Below are 14520 nucleotides of genomic sequence, written 5' to 3' on the forward strand. Positions count from 1 at the left end.
CCATCTAGGGGAGATCCCTGTCAAAGGGGTCTCATGGTCAAGGAGGGACCCACCACAGGGACCTCACTGAGGGGCCTGGACCAACCTGGGGATACTGTGGGGTGAAGGGTCTCAGAGGGAAGGAAAATGTCTGGGAAGCACCTCCCCTGTGGAGACAGGCTGAGGAATTTGGGGCTTTCCAGCCTGGAGAAGACGAGGCTGTGTGGAAAGCTCACAGCACCTTCCAGGATCTGAAAAGGCCTGCAGGGAAGCTGGAGAGGGACAGCTCATCAGGAACTGGAGTGATAGTGTTGGCAATGATGTAACTTCCCTAGGAACTTTTCTAATTAATTGTTTTAATTAACTTTTTCTAATTATTTGCTTTAATTAATCACAAGCAGTGTAATTTCCCACTGTAGCCAGCGTTCAGCAAGGTTTGCCATAAGCTGCTGCTGTGGGGACAGTTTGGGAAAATTCCTGAAACATTTAATTTTGTTAAACCAACCTTGATGTGCTTCAGGGAACAAAGCTCAGGAGAGGCATTGCTGAGATTGGATACAAGGAATGCAGAATTTATAGCTACAAGGATAGTTTGCAGCAACAATACAAGGGGAAATGGCTTCAAATGGAAAGAGGAGAAATTCAGGTTGGATGCATGGAAGGAATTGTTCCCTGTGAGGGTGGGCAGGCCCTGGCACAGGTTGCCAGAGAAGCTGTGGCTGCCCCATCCCTGGAAGTGTTCAAGGCCAGGTTGGAGCAACCTGGGATAGTGGAAGATGTCCCTGCCTGTGGAATGAAATGATCTTTAAGGCCCTTTCCAACCCAAACCACTCTGATTTTCTTGCCCAACCTGAGTTCATCTCTCACACATTTATAGTTATGACATCTCTATATAACATTTCCATCTTCTGGGTGGGAAATGAAAGAAAGAACAAGGCTGCTTATGTACCCCAATCATCTGGAAACCACTGGAAAACTGAACCATTTTACAGCTGTTTTGGACACCCCAATGACTGAAATCACACAACACCCAATTCCCACATACAGCCCCATCCCCAGGACAGTGGGACGAGCCAAACGCACGCGTAGCACAACGGCTGGCGGCAGCAGAAGGGGCGATACCAAAGGCTCCCAACCCATCCCAAAAGCTCCCAATCAATCCCCAAAAAATCCCCAACCCATCCCAAGAGTTTCCAGGACCCCCCGACAGGGACCGATCCCGCGAGGGCGGGGCCGCCACGTGACCCACCCCCGTCATGTGACCCGGCCGATCACGTGGCCCGCGCTGACCCGGAAGTGGCGCGGGCCGGGCCGCTGACGCTGGAACAAACATGGCGGCCCGCGGCGCTGGGGCCGCTCCGGGGCTGCTCGCGTTGTTGCTGCTGCTCCTCCTGCTCTGTGCGGGCCCTGCCTGTGCTCGCGTCCATCATCTCACCCTCAAAGTAAGGTCCGCGCCTCTCCGGCTCGGCCTCCGGCCGCACTGGGCTCCCTCCGAGGGGAGCGCTGAGGCCGGCCCGGCCCTGCCCTGCGCGCCTCCCGCCGCCTCGGACGGGCCTCCCCATCTCTCCAACGCTGTCCCGCTGCCAGCCTTGCCCCTTCCTCCTGCTCTCTTCCCTCTGGGCTCTCCCGCTGTGCCCTGGCGCGCCCGGGTCGCGCTGCCTTCTGCTTTTGCTGTGCCCGTATCCCCACAGCCCCTCCCGGCTCTCTCTGCCCGCGGGTAAAGCGTGTGGAGAGGCCTCGAGACTGCCGTGGGTTGGAGGGGTCACTGTTTGGAGGAGTAACTGTCTGTTTGGAGGAGTAGCTGCTTGGAGGGGGAACTGCTTCGCGCGTCCCGTTAAAGGCGAGGCAGAAGGCTGGGCGTGATAAGAGAGGGCTGGATGGGGAGGCTCCTGTAAGGGGTTTGCGGTTGAATTTCCTCTTAACTGTGTTGTTCCTGTCTTCGTCACTGGCCACTCGGCTTTAAAGGGTGTCTGGCTGCCTTACTGCCCTCCCAGATGTAATTTCTTTACACTAGTCATGCAGTTAGTAGAAGCAGAAGAAACTGATGCTAACACCTTTCTGTTTCGGTTCCCCGGACTGCTGGGTGTGCTTTGGCAGAGCCTTGTGTGTTGCTGTGACTGTATTTGTGGATAAACTGGTTATTCTGGAGGTCATGGAGCCCTCAGAGCTGCTGCACGTTGTGCTTGGCATGGAAAGCTGCCCAGCTGCTCCATGGCAAGGGAACTGTGCACTTGGGGTTACGCTTTTTAAGGGCTGCTGTGCAACTCATGAAAGATTTCTTAGTCTTCAGAACTCTAATTTTGTTTTGTTTGTCGACAACGGGCAGTATTTTGCCAGTGGAAACGTTGAAAGAGATTAATCAAGCAGTAAATGAGTGGAACCAGCGTTCCTGTGCTCTTGCAGGAGCTTAGGGAGGGTGCCAGAACTTTGAAGGAATTCCCTTTCAGCCCTTGGGATACAGTGACTGCTGGGGATGTTTATGTCTTATTTAATGGGGAATTTTCCAGACTATGTCATTGTCTAAAGTGCAACCACACGAACGTTGTTCTGTTTCAGGAAATGTAAACTCTTCCCCAGAGCAGTGAATTAGGAGGTTTGTGCTGGTTACATTATTGTTTTGAGGAATTTGTGACAAATTGTTGAGTGCTGAGGAATTTCTCCCTGGGTCATCCTTTACCCTTATGTAGAAAACTTTTAAATTTGCCTCGAGCAAATGTTCTCAGCAGCAAACATTGTGGTTTCAGGTCTGTGATGGGGTGTCTCTTAATTGCCTGGATCAATTCCTAAGCCCTGTTTGCCCATTGTTCCCATCAGAGTGAGGTGTGGGTTTAGTTTTTCAGGTGTGTTGTGAGAGTTGCAGCCCTGACCCACCAAGAGCTGTGAGAAATACAAGTGAGTCAATGCCTTTATCCACCCCCTCTATAAACATCAGACTTACTGTCAGAGCACAGGCTCTTCCTTTCTGCTTCATCCACTGCTTTACAACCTTTGTGTAAATATCAGACTCCAACAACGGAGCCCTTTCACAGTGAGGTCTCCTCTCTGGTGTTCTTTGGTTCCTTCCCTGCCTGTAAGGGTGCCTTGACATTGTGCCAAGGGAAAGGCCACAGCGCTGTGGGAGTGTTGGGTATTGGGTTTCCTCAAACAAGCTGTTAATTGCTTAAGTCAGAATAGCTTTATTCTTGTATCTTTGTAATTATTGTGCTGAGGTGAAGCTCTTTTGTTGTGAGGAATAAAAAGCATCAGTTCGAGCAGTTTCCTGTTCAAAAATAACTTTATAAAAATAGGCAAAATAATGTATTTCTTCTGAGTTGGAGAAATGATTTGCTTGAATCTTGCTGTTAGGCTAACCTTGTCAGAGCAGACTCTCTTCCTTAGTGGCAATTGTTATCAGTCTCATTAGTTTAATGAGTCATGAATTAAAAAAAAAAAAAAACAAAACAACTAACAAAAAACACCTCCTACAAAAATGGGAAGTTATGGAGACTCACAGAATCAATTTTCTGCGAATTCCAAAAGTAGCTGGTAGTTCAAATGTTTCTCTTGATCAAAAATAAGATTTTTGTTGTCTTAACAGTTAAATGCCAGACTATTGAAGTCTTTTATTTTGCATGATGCAATAATGGCAAACCGTCCCAGAGAATGAGGGAGTTGGTTGGAGCTGAGTTTAATGTTGGTGACTAACCAAGGTACAGACTTGAAGAGCGACCTTCCAGCTGCCAACACAGTGTTAACAACTTGGGTGCTGCAGTATTCACTTGTGTGGGTTCACAGCTTTGTTGTGAACTTAAATATTTCTGAACTCAGTGGTTGAGTGGTTATAAATAAAAGCTGGATTCTGTCACCCCTTAACCCTCCTGTGAGAGGTGAGACCATTGTTGGTGAGCCGATGTCTTTAAGTTGTCAATATGTGGGGCAGTCGATGCTCTTGCTTGGTGGCAACTGGTGACAGTGTGTTGGTGTGTGGGATCATCTAAAGCTGAAGGATTTGTGAACTAAATCTGTAAACTCAAAGCTGAGCTAAAACCAGGGAGGAGAGTGATGTGTGCTGTGTATTAATTACCTGCTGTTGGTGGGGGAGCAGATCAGTAACCTGACAGAGTAAATACACTTTAAATGAACTGAATGGCTCTTGCAGGTGCTCTGGTCGTGTTTGCAAGGTGCAAACCCCCCTGTGGCTGGATCCCCCCACATTCCCCTCACATCATCACCCACACAAACATTTCTCTGCCCAGCTGTGATTAAATACCTATGATGTGCTCTGTAAAGAGCCAGTATTAATTTTCTGTTCTGACTGGGAAATTATGTCAAAAGCAGTGTTAGAAGAACCAGGTGGGCTCTTGTTTTCAAGCATGTTCAGTGCCCTGGAACCCCAAGACAGCAGAGCTGGAATGCCCTGTTGAACACTTAACATGTCACTTAACTTTTTTTGTTTTCCTCTCCTGAGCATTAAGAGAACCATCTGGTTATTTGCCAGGTTATCTTGGTTCTATTATAGTGATCTTATTACGGCTGGATTGCAGGTTAGCTGTGTCAGGATTAGTGTCCTGCTAGCACAGGGAGTGAGATTTATGCATCAGGAATGTTTTGTGCACAGATGTCAAAATCAATACTCGGGTAGAGGAAGGGAGAACTTCTTGTACTGTGCAGTTCTTAGCTCAGTCTCGCAGGACCTTCTCCAGAACAGTTTGTCCACCTTTAGCAGCTGACTTCTCTTTTTAGAGCATTTTGCAATGTGATTGAAGCAAGAGGAAGAAACAGGTTTTTTTATTCTTAAACTGCTTGACACCTTGTCACTAAATCACCTTTTCAACTTGCTTTTTAATTTCTGTTGTTTTGGTTCTGCTTTTCTTCCAATTAATGACCCAGTAGGTTTGAGGGTCCAACTGCAGACCTATTTATTGAGTTATAAATGCAAAGCAGCTGGGATATGACCTTTGTCATCTGCTGTGGCAGCTGTGTGGGATGTTGACTACTTTTCATGTGAGGTCCTTCGTGGCTGCCTTATTTAAAACAAATTAAAGCTCACTTACTTTAACCTGTATCAGCTGAGCAAGGCAAGGGAAGGGATCAATAGCTGCAGTTTCCTTGCCAGACTGAGAGGAAGGAAATTATTCTGCAGCTAAGACTGGGAATAGAGGAGTGGATTGGAATTTTCCTGCTAGAGCAACTAACCCCAGTAATTCTGTTTAAACACACTTGGCCAGTTTTTGGTATTTGTTGTACTTTTTAAAAAGAATTGGTTTTATTTTATGCTAAAAATCATTTGGAGAAATGGGATTACATAAGAAACTTTCTCCCCCACACCATACACGATTTGCCAGTGTGTTGGGTGCTTGACTGTCCAAACACCCCTGATGATCCGATGGGATGACAATGCACTTGCTGAACACTTGGCCAAAACCCAGCTCTCAGTTAGGTAATATTCCTAAAGTCACCTAATTCCTCTTCAGTCTGTTGCAATGACAGTAGTCAGTGTTCAAACAATAGCTATGTTGGTGTGTCTACAGTCTCTTTGGGGTTTTTTGGTAGCTATATGTTGTTTAATCAGTGATGCCAGATGTTTAAATTCTTCTAGAATTCTTTTTTCCTTGCACCTTTCCCAGTAGTACAGCCAGGCAGTTGGCAGAGACATGTTTATTGTAAGTCTTGTTGTTCAGGATATTGGAAGAGTTGGTCCATTCCAGTGAAATGGTTGGTTATATCTGAAGGTATCCTAAAGAAATTTGCTCTTTGTGTAATTGGATGTTTTGCATGACTATTCAAGTGTCAGCCTGTCACCTGCTTCCCCTCTGACTGCAGATAACTGTGCATGTGATCAGTAAACTTGTTTTCCTTTCATACAGGACGATGTGAGGCAGAAAGTGCACCTGAATACCTTTGGCTTCTTCAAGAATGGTTTCATGAGAGTCAATGTCAGCAACCTCTCCCTGAGGGGCTCCAGTGACATGAATGGTTTATTTGTAAGTTTCTTTGTGTCCAGTGACTGTGTGAAGCTTCCTGTGAAATTCCCCTCCACTTGTCTGATGTGTCAGATCCAAACTGGTGGTGCTGTTTTGCTCCCCCCTGTGAGCCATTGGTGAGGATACCCATATTGAGATTTATCCTTGAGCACTCTCCAATCTGCTTTAAGGATGAACTTTTAACTTATTAGACCTTTTGCTGAACTTGGTGCAACATCTATAACTTATTGAACACCAATTTCCCGAGCAGCCCTCTGATGTGAGGGGTTTTTTCCACATTCATCTTGTGATCATTGTGTCAGTGGGTTTCCTGAACAGTGACAGTCTTATTTTTAGAGAACTCTTAACATTACCTGTTGCATCAGGGATTTTAATGGAGAGACTGAAATGCTGGGTTAGAAAACAGACCTGAGTTCTTACCCTTCTGCACAGTTCAGCCTCTTGATTGCTACAAGTAAGAAATGTTTTTCTCAAACAAAAACACCTGGAACAATACTGAAAAAAAATGTTCAGGGACAGAAGATACTCTAGATTTAGTTTGGGGTTGAATCAATATATCATTTTTTTCTTGGTGGATATGGGTGAGGCAGCAAGTTTATTATATTTGCAATTTTTTTTGTATCTAATTAGATAATGAAAAAAACCCCTGGATTCTGCCTTAAATGTAGGCCCATTTACTTAGGAAGCAGTAACTGTGACTCTTTTCAGGGGTGGTTTGGCTTCAGATTGACAGATTCTTCTCAATTGTCTCCTAGGTGGGGTTCAGTTTGGATCGAACAAGGAATGACGGATTCTCCACTTACCTGGTAAGAGTAAGAGAAGTGAACTTGCTTTTCTGAGCTGGGACATCTCATAGTCTACCTTACTCTAGGAATGGTTGGAAGAAATAATAATAATAAAAGAAATGTGGGGAGGCCTTTAGGCATGGGCAGGATGCAAAGGATAATTTGGTTTTACAGTTTGCTGGGCTAACAATGGTAACCTCTGCCTGGGGGGGAACACGTCCCATTTCTTATAAACCAGAGTCCTTCAGAGATCTTTTGCTCATATTACCAGGATGAAGAAGTGGATTACTGTATTCTGAGAAAGACCCCAGAGCCAGATGTGTCTGTTGTACTTTTACTTCTGGATATTGATAGTAAAGTGTGAGTAAACAGTGTACATGACATTTTAAAGTTATTTCTGTAGTTGAAGATAATGTAACACTTGAGACTTCTTAGGGGCTTAGAAAGCTGCTGTCAATGTAATTTGCTTTTTTTAAAGGGTTACATGAGAGGAAAAATAAGAAATCTGCAGCATAAAATGGTCTAAGAGTTCTTGCTGCATTAGAGGGGAAAGCAACCTACTTTCTTTGTGCTGAAGGAAGGACTTGAAGTCTTGGGTCACTTTTGTAGCTCTTGGCACCCAATGTGCCATTTTATTGTCTTGAATTACCTATTGTATGGAAGTACCTTCAGGGCTAGGTTGCTTTCTCTTGGAGGTACAACTCTTAACTGTTTGTATGCAAACATAGTTTCTAAGGAGACTCTGGTTACCAAAACTGAAGAACTTTGTTTTCTTCAACTGCTGTTGTATTTGATGTCAAGTGTGACTTTTCCTACAGTGATGAGTTCAATGCTGTAAATCATGACCTGGTTCTTGCCTGTTCTCTGTGATACAAAAACCAAGTTAAGACAAGTTGATTTTCCTTTATTGGGTAAATGTAGGCTGTGACAAACAGCCTCTTTATAAATGTTGATTTACTTTAATTCTGTAATAAGACCTCTTTGTTTCCTCAGTGTGAAGGTACAGTTCTCTGCAGAAGCTGCTTCGTTGTTACCTAAAATTTCATTTGTATCTGAGGAAAATGGTACTGCTATAAATACCAAGCCACTAAAAACTTCTGAACCAAGCAATGATTCTGGTCAAAATCCTCCAAAGACCAATGAAAATACAGATGGCAAAGGTAAACCAGCTACACCTGACCTGTGTGTGCTCTTACTGCTCATTCCTCATTCCTGTACATCCAGCACTGTGTGGTGGTCATGTTTTGGGGTCCCTTTGGGCCAGAACTTGTTGCACATCTTGTGTAAATTTATGCACAGAGCTGCCTTTGACTGGGGTCTCTCCTGCTCAGTGATTTGTTGTTACCAGTTCTGTTGATCCAGCAGAGAGATAATGTGATTGTTGGAGCCCTTCAGTGCCTGTAAGTGGTTGACAACTTGGTTGTCTTTTTTTCTGGCAAAAAGAAAAGTAAAGAGGGAATTTTAGTTGAAGGAAGGTTAGGAGGGCAAGGATTTCAAGCAACTTTTAGTAGTGGCACACATTGCAACCAGTTTCTGTTTCCCCTTACTACATCTTGAATGTCTCAGGGAGGGAAAGTAAATAAAATACCTTTCCTGGGTAGGTATTTCAGCCTTGTGGCAGGTCACTTGTGTAAGTTGTAGAACCTCCATCTCTTGAGGTTTCAAACACCTGACTAAACAAAACTGGGGCCAGTGTATTGACACCAGGCATGCTTTAGTCAGAAGTTAGATTACCTCTACCCACAGAAGTTGGATTACATCTACCCATGTACCCACCCATCTATTCCAGACAATGTTTGTACAAGTCTGTATGCATCTGAGGAGTTGAGATCTAGTCTATCACTTAGGGGAGGGAGAAGTAACTATCCTAGTAACCTTTTCTTGGAGGCACAAATCTTTGTCTGGCTTCCAGACCAGCAGACGAAACAATTCAATAATCTCAGCTGTAATGGGATTAGCTCTTGTTATCCCATCCTGGCAGAGTTTAGACTTCAGACCAGACTGTTGAGCAGTCTGATCTGAAGTAGTCTGAGTCTGTCTTGGCCTGTCATGTTCACAAGCTTTGATACCATTCAAAAGTTTGCACAGCTGTTCTAATGAACTGAGAACCAAGGAGGGATGTCTGAAGATAAGTGATCTGACAGCTTTTTCTGCTATTGAAAAGTGTAGCATGCACATGGGCAGTGCTCTGAGGTGTGGGAGCCAAAGCAAAGCTTTAAGTCTTGAACTTTTGCTTCCTGATAGAATGGGATGTTTGAAAAGCTTCTTATAGCAGTAGAGTGAAACTGTGAACTTGACATGCTGCTCTTCTGAAGGCTGCTGTCAACTCAGGTTTCTTAGGTTTAGAGCAGATACTGGCTTGGCAGGTCACCTGTGCTTTTGAGGGTTGTTTGGGTTTTTACTGGGAACCTACTTAGTGTAAAGCTGAGACATTTTTCCTACCCCAGGGTTAATTAGGACTTTCACATATTTGTCAGGCCATGTATTAGTGTCCAGATTGAGATTAGTCAGATTAACAGCACTCAGTCATAACATTAGAAGTCATTGCTGTAGCCATGGGTCATCTGCCTCCTGCACCACTGCCATGGGAGGAGCTGGAGAGAGTTCTGGAGGAGGCTTTTGTAGAAGGTGTAATAGTAGAGAAGCCTATCCTAGCATTTGAGGATGCATTCAGGATGAATGCCAGCTTTGGGAAGAGTCCTGTGAGAGTAAGGAGAGACTGGGAAAGAATCTCTGTTAATGATTATCTAGGGGACTGCCACACAGACATGTGTAGGAAGATGTGAGTAAAGTATGGACCATGGGTAAAAGGTGAGGATGTCAAATGCAAACACTCTAAATGTACCATTAATATTTCCATCTCTAGGTAAGAAGTCCAAACGAAGTACAACATCCTCCCAGGTAAGAAGCTGTCTGCAGTTCTCTTTCAGAATGAATCTAGGGGAATATTCCAGTATAATCAGCAGTATAGTCATAGCCAGAAGGTGGAGAGTATTTGCTGTTGCTCTCAGCCTCCACTGTAAATATACAGAACACAATTTTGATTGTCTGCTTGCTGTAGCCAAATGTGTTGGTTGCCTGCTTAAAAAATTCTAAAGGTCTCTCTCCCTTTTCCCAGGCTATTATAGAACAAGAACATCCTGTTCACAATGACAAAGGAACTTTTTCATTTCAGGTGAGGTGTCTGTCAGTGTTTTAACTTAATATGTGCAGATAATCCTTCACTGTAGTACTTTGGAAAAGTGAAAGTCTGATATAGATGTCTCTCTGATAACAAGAGTCCACTCAAAAATTTACTGAGCTAAGGATCAGTGATGGAAATCTCTTTATAAGGTGGAGAAGCTGCTTTTAAGATGGCTTTGGTGTGATGCTGTTCTAAATTCCCCAGTCTGTGAGCCTCAGCATATTAAAGTTCACTGTGATGCCACTAGTGCATGCAGGTTGCTAATATCAAACTGCTGTGACCTGACTGACCTAAGGGGAAGATGTTAAAACCAGACTAATGCTTTGTTTCACCAGCCTGGTTCACTCATGATTGGTTACTCTAAAACCAACACACTTTAAATTCTGTTATCTGGCACAAATCTCATTACCAGAACTATCACAGTTTGCATAGTTGGGGGAGGAACAGAAAAGCTACTTATACTTCAGGGCAAATATGATCAAAAATTTATGCTTCACCATGTTAAATATATGACACTTTCTGTTATCTCTTCTCTGTAGTGAACTAAGTTTTAAAGACTGATACTTAAAAGGCTTGGAAAACCAGAGTGCATAATCCTAGATAGCTGCAATGATTTTGCATCTGGAATTCTGTTGAAGTTTCCAGATAGGCTGATGTCCTCAGAACAGCATGTTTCCTGAAAGGAACCAAGTAACCCCAAATGACTGAATTCTTTCATGCTTCAGTAGGGATGGCTTCTTACCAGGGCAACCCTGTTGTGAATGAGAAGAATGCTGACTTTCCTATTCTTAAATTGCAGTTCTATTTTAACGTCAGCTCGGATAGCCAAGAGGGTCTCTACAGCCTATATTTCCATAAGTGTGTTGGCAAGAAAGGGCCAGCTAATGATCAGCTGCTATTTAGTCTGGATGTGAGTATGGCTTGTAAAGTATAATTAACTCATTCACTTAGACTGAAACATAGAGCTTTGAAAACTCCAGTTTGTAACTGAGCCCACACTGCACATGAATGTGTATATGGGGTGGGAAGTGATTCAGAGTTGTGCATCAATGTCTGCTGTGGCATTTCTGAAAGAAACAACTCCTGTTAAAACATTTAAAATACTAGTTTTGCAGAAATATAAATAAGCCACTTAGGGGCACAAATTGGATGCTAAATAATACTGCTGTTTTCTCAGTCACAGGGTATCAGGCTGGCAGCCTATTGTAGATCCTGTTTCTGAGTCAAAGGTGGTCAAACTGTGAAGTTTGGGAGAGAGAACAACTATTCTTTGGGAAAACTACTTTGCCTTTCTCAATTACACTGCCTGACTGAAGTCTCATTTTTCAAGGAGCTTGTTCTTGTGGGAGTAATGTTGCAAAATGTTTTGAGAGTCTTGAGGATAAAGAGTTGGTTTTGATTTTTTGTTTGAGTCTCACAAAGTCATTGCTTCAGAAAAGCTCATTTTAAATGAGTGAATTTGATTGTGAACTTTGTTACCTCAATGTTTTAAAAAAATGTTGGGTTTTTTATAACTGTGCACATAACACACCTTTAATATTCAGATAGAAATTACGGAAAAGAATCCTGAAAGCTACCTCTCAGCAGGTGAAATCCCACTGCCCAAACTTTACATCTCCATGGCTCTCTTCTTTTTCCTGTCTGGGACTGTGTGGATCCACATACTCCGTAAACGCAGGTAAGCAGGTTAGTTGGGTGTCAGTGACAAGTAGGGATCTACCTTGTTTGATTTTTATTTTTTATTCCTCCTCAGTTCATCGATTTAATAACTTTAAAACTCCAAATCTGGCTTAATATTGTATGCTTAATACCCATAGTTTGTATTTGAAAACTATCAATATGTTGTTCCAGACTTGCTTGAAAGTTATCAAGTCTTATTGTTAAAAATTCTTCATGCAATGTACATATTAAACCAAATTGTGGCGAAAAATAGACAGGAAATTCCTGTAGTTGATGTCAAATAGGAGATGACTTTTTGAAAATAAATAAGAAAAGTTTGATCCCTTTTTTCGTATGGGAAATGGCAACTTATGGCAGTGGAGCCATAAATATGTTGATTGCAGTTGAAGGTGATAGGAATTCTGAACTGAAAACTATGCTGCTTAATAGTTAAAACATAGCAAAGGAAGCCAGCAGCATCTGTGGTTCTGTTTTACCTTTTCCTCTTAGTCTGAAGTTCATTAGGTTGACTCATTATTTGGTAGTTTGAAGTTGCTTGGTGATCAGCTGGTTTGGTATTCAGTTCACTGGTGATGGGTGCAGTGACTTGGGCTGAAGGGTGGAGGGATACACATTTGAAGTGTGTTTAGCAAATTTTCTAACAGTTTAGATCTACATTTGCAGGGTATTCCTATTAATTACTATTTTTAATTAACCCAATTATAAAAAGTCAGAGGTCTAGAACATTTAGTTGAAATATTGTTCAGGATGTTGCAGAAATGGGAGTGTTAAAGGGAATCCTTTCACACCAATGGTCAGCTCAGGCTGGGAGTGACTGACACTTTAAAGTTTTAAGGAATTATCTTTGGAATCTGAACTTCCTGATGGTTTTTAATTGATGCTCTTCCTTCTTTTCTTTCTTCCTAGAAATGATGTTTTTAAGATTCACTGGCTCATGGCAGCCCTTCCTTTCACCAAATCGCTGTCCTTGGTCTTCCATGCGGTACGTGTAATGTCTCTGCCTGAAGCTGTTCACCTGGGAAGCAGAAACATGGAATCCAGGGCATTCTTTTAGGGAAATCTGCTTTGGAGAGAGGGGAGAATGGGAGGGAGAACTGTCCTTAGTACTGAAGCATTGGGACTGAACTGCAGCTGTTTGGTGAAAGTGATTCAGTTTTCATCAGCAAACTGACTTGAAATACAGTTGAGTTCATGGCCTGAAGTTTTGAAGCAGCAGGGGTTGAGGGTTGAATGAGCTCCACCATTTCTAATGTTTTGGTCATTTGAGGCTGGCCTGAAAGCTTGAGCTGTGCTGCTGCTTCAGCTCCTTGGCTTGCAGTAAATCTTAATAAATGGAAACCTTGATGAATGTTTGTGAAATTCAAGGGCACTGCTGTAGATGAAGTATTATGGTGTTGGGTAACAGACCTCACCTTACCAGCTTTAAGACTTTCAGTAGATACATCTCTGAATTCTGTTGACTTTGCCTTTCCACTAGAAAGATCTCATAAACAAAGGTAATGGCAAGCATTTAATCCTTCAGTGTTAGTGCCAGCCACAATTTTCACCTTGATGTTCATGGTAGAATAGATGCTACAATTATTTTTGGAGTCTAATGAAGTGAATCTGGCTTCCAGTGAAAGTGAAACTAGAAAGCCACTAGGCAGGGAATACAACTGAACTTGAACAATGAGTGAATAAATAGGTTCCAAATGCAGTTGATTCACTATAGCTAAGCATGGGAGTTGTGTGGGAAGAATGTAGATTGCATGGGATACATCCACTAACACTTGGGATATACAGCAAGTGGAAATGATCTCATTGTTGCTAAACAAAACTAGAAGATGTTGGGAGGAAGTGATGTCTAAATGTGACAGAGCTGGGTTTGCACACACTGATTGGAAAATGAAACTTGAAGTGGCTGTCAAGCAGATTTGGTTTATAGAGGGTGGGGTGCTGAGGAGCAGCTTGTGAAGTGCTGTGTTTTGTTTCCAGATCGACTATCACTACATCTCTTCTCAGGGATTTCCCATTGAGGGCTGGGCTGTTGTTTATTACATCACTCACCTGTAAGTATGTCAGGAGATTTATGGAGTAGATTCCAACAATGGAATGAATTACCTGTGAGGCTGCCTCCCTCCTGAGCAAACTGGGGAACTGTTGTCTTCCCTTTCAGAGCATAGTACCCAAGAACCAGCAATCAGCCCTGTGTGAAGGGGAAAGCTCCACTTATACAGGGCAGCTGCAGAGAGTTGGCACTTCTGTGGGTGGGGGAGTAAAAGGACAGCAAATGCTTTGCTTTTCTTTGTTCACACTCACATTCAAGTATCTAATTTGCTCTTGGTGTGAATGGTGAGAGGGCACAGCTGCCTGTGTGTTTGTGGCTGTTGGTGAATGGGTGACTCCCCCAGGAAAAGATTGCATGTATTGACAATTGTGAATGAAGCCTAATATTGCTCTGTGATACACAGTTGTAGGCAAGTGCATCTGCTTCACTATTGTGGGATGGATAAGTGCTTGCCAGAATTATGAATAGCAAAGCATTTGTTTGGGTTTGTGGCTTTACTGGCTGTGAGAGAGAACCTGGGCAGAAGAGAAAGTGTGATAAAGTCTCTCACTGTGGTGTCTGTTTCTCTTCCAGACTGAAGGGTGCCCTTCTGTTCATCACCATCGCCCTCATTGGCACAGGCTGGGCTTTCATTAAACACATCCTGTCAGATAAAGACAAAAAAATTTTCATGATTGTCATCCCACTTCAGGTGAGGACTGAGCTGTGTCAATATTTCCTGTCTTGTGGGAGAGCTGCTTTTGCAGACTGGAAAAGGCTGTGAAAACTTCACATAATAGCACATATTTATTGCTTGTATTGGTTGCAGTATAAGTTGAGCTGGAATTTCCTGGGCCAGAAGTTAGAGCTGTAATTTGCTCTATTTTTGTCTCTATATTGAGC

At 43.1% G+C, this 14520-nt stretch overlaps 1 protein-coding gene across 1 annotated transcript in view; it reads left to right on the forward strand.

Annotated features, from left to right (window-relative positions):
• The first annotated feature begins 1285 nt into the window (after window positions 1-1285).
• Window positions 1286-14520, forward strand: part of GPR107 (G protein-coupled receptor 107) — a 32686-nt gene continuing 19451 nt past the window's right edge. The window contains exons 1-12 of the mRNA XM_071574086.1: window positions 1286-1421; window positions 5826-5942; window positions 6698-6748; window positions 6999-7087; window positions 7721-7887; window positions 9594-9628; window positions 9846-9902; window positions 10711-10821; window positions 11456-11589; window positions 12498-12573; window positions 13566-13639; window positions 14212-14329. Of these exons, the coding sequence (XP_071430187.1) occupies window positions 1311-1421; window positions 5826-5942; window positions 6698-6748; window positions 6999-7087; window positions 7721-7887; window positions 9594-9628; window positions 9846-9902; window positions 10711-10821; window positions 11456-11589; window positions 12498-12573; window positions 13566-13639; window positions 14212-14329 (1140 nt within the window). The 5' untranslated portion in view covers window positions 1286-1310. The remainder of the gene's footprint in view (window positions 1422-5825; window positions 5943-6697; window positions 6749-6998; window positions 7088-7720; window positions 7888-9593; window positions 9629-9845; window positions 9903-10710; window positions 10822-11455; window positions 11590-12497; window positions 12574-13565; window positions 13640-14211; window positions 14330-14520) is intronic.

Source organism: Pithys albifrons, chromosome 20 (genome assembly GCF_047495875.1).
Source record: "Pithys albifrons albifrons isolate INPA30051 chromosome 20, PitAlb_v1, whole genome shotgun sequence".
Classification (NCBI taxonomy): domain Eukaryota; kingdom Metazoa; phylum Chordata; class Aves; order Passeriformes; family Thamnophilidae; genus Pithys; species Pithys albifrons.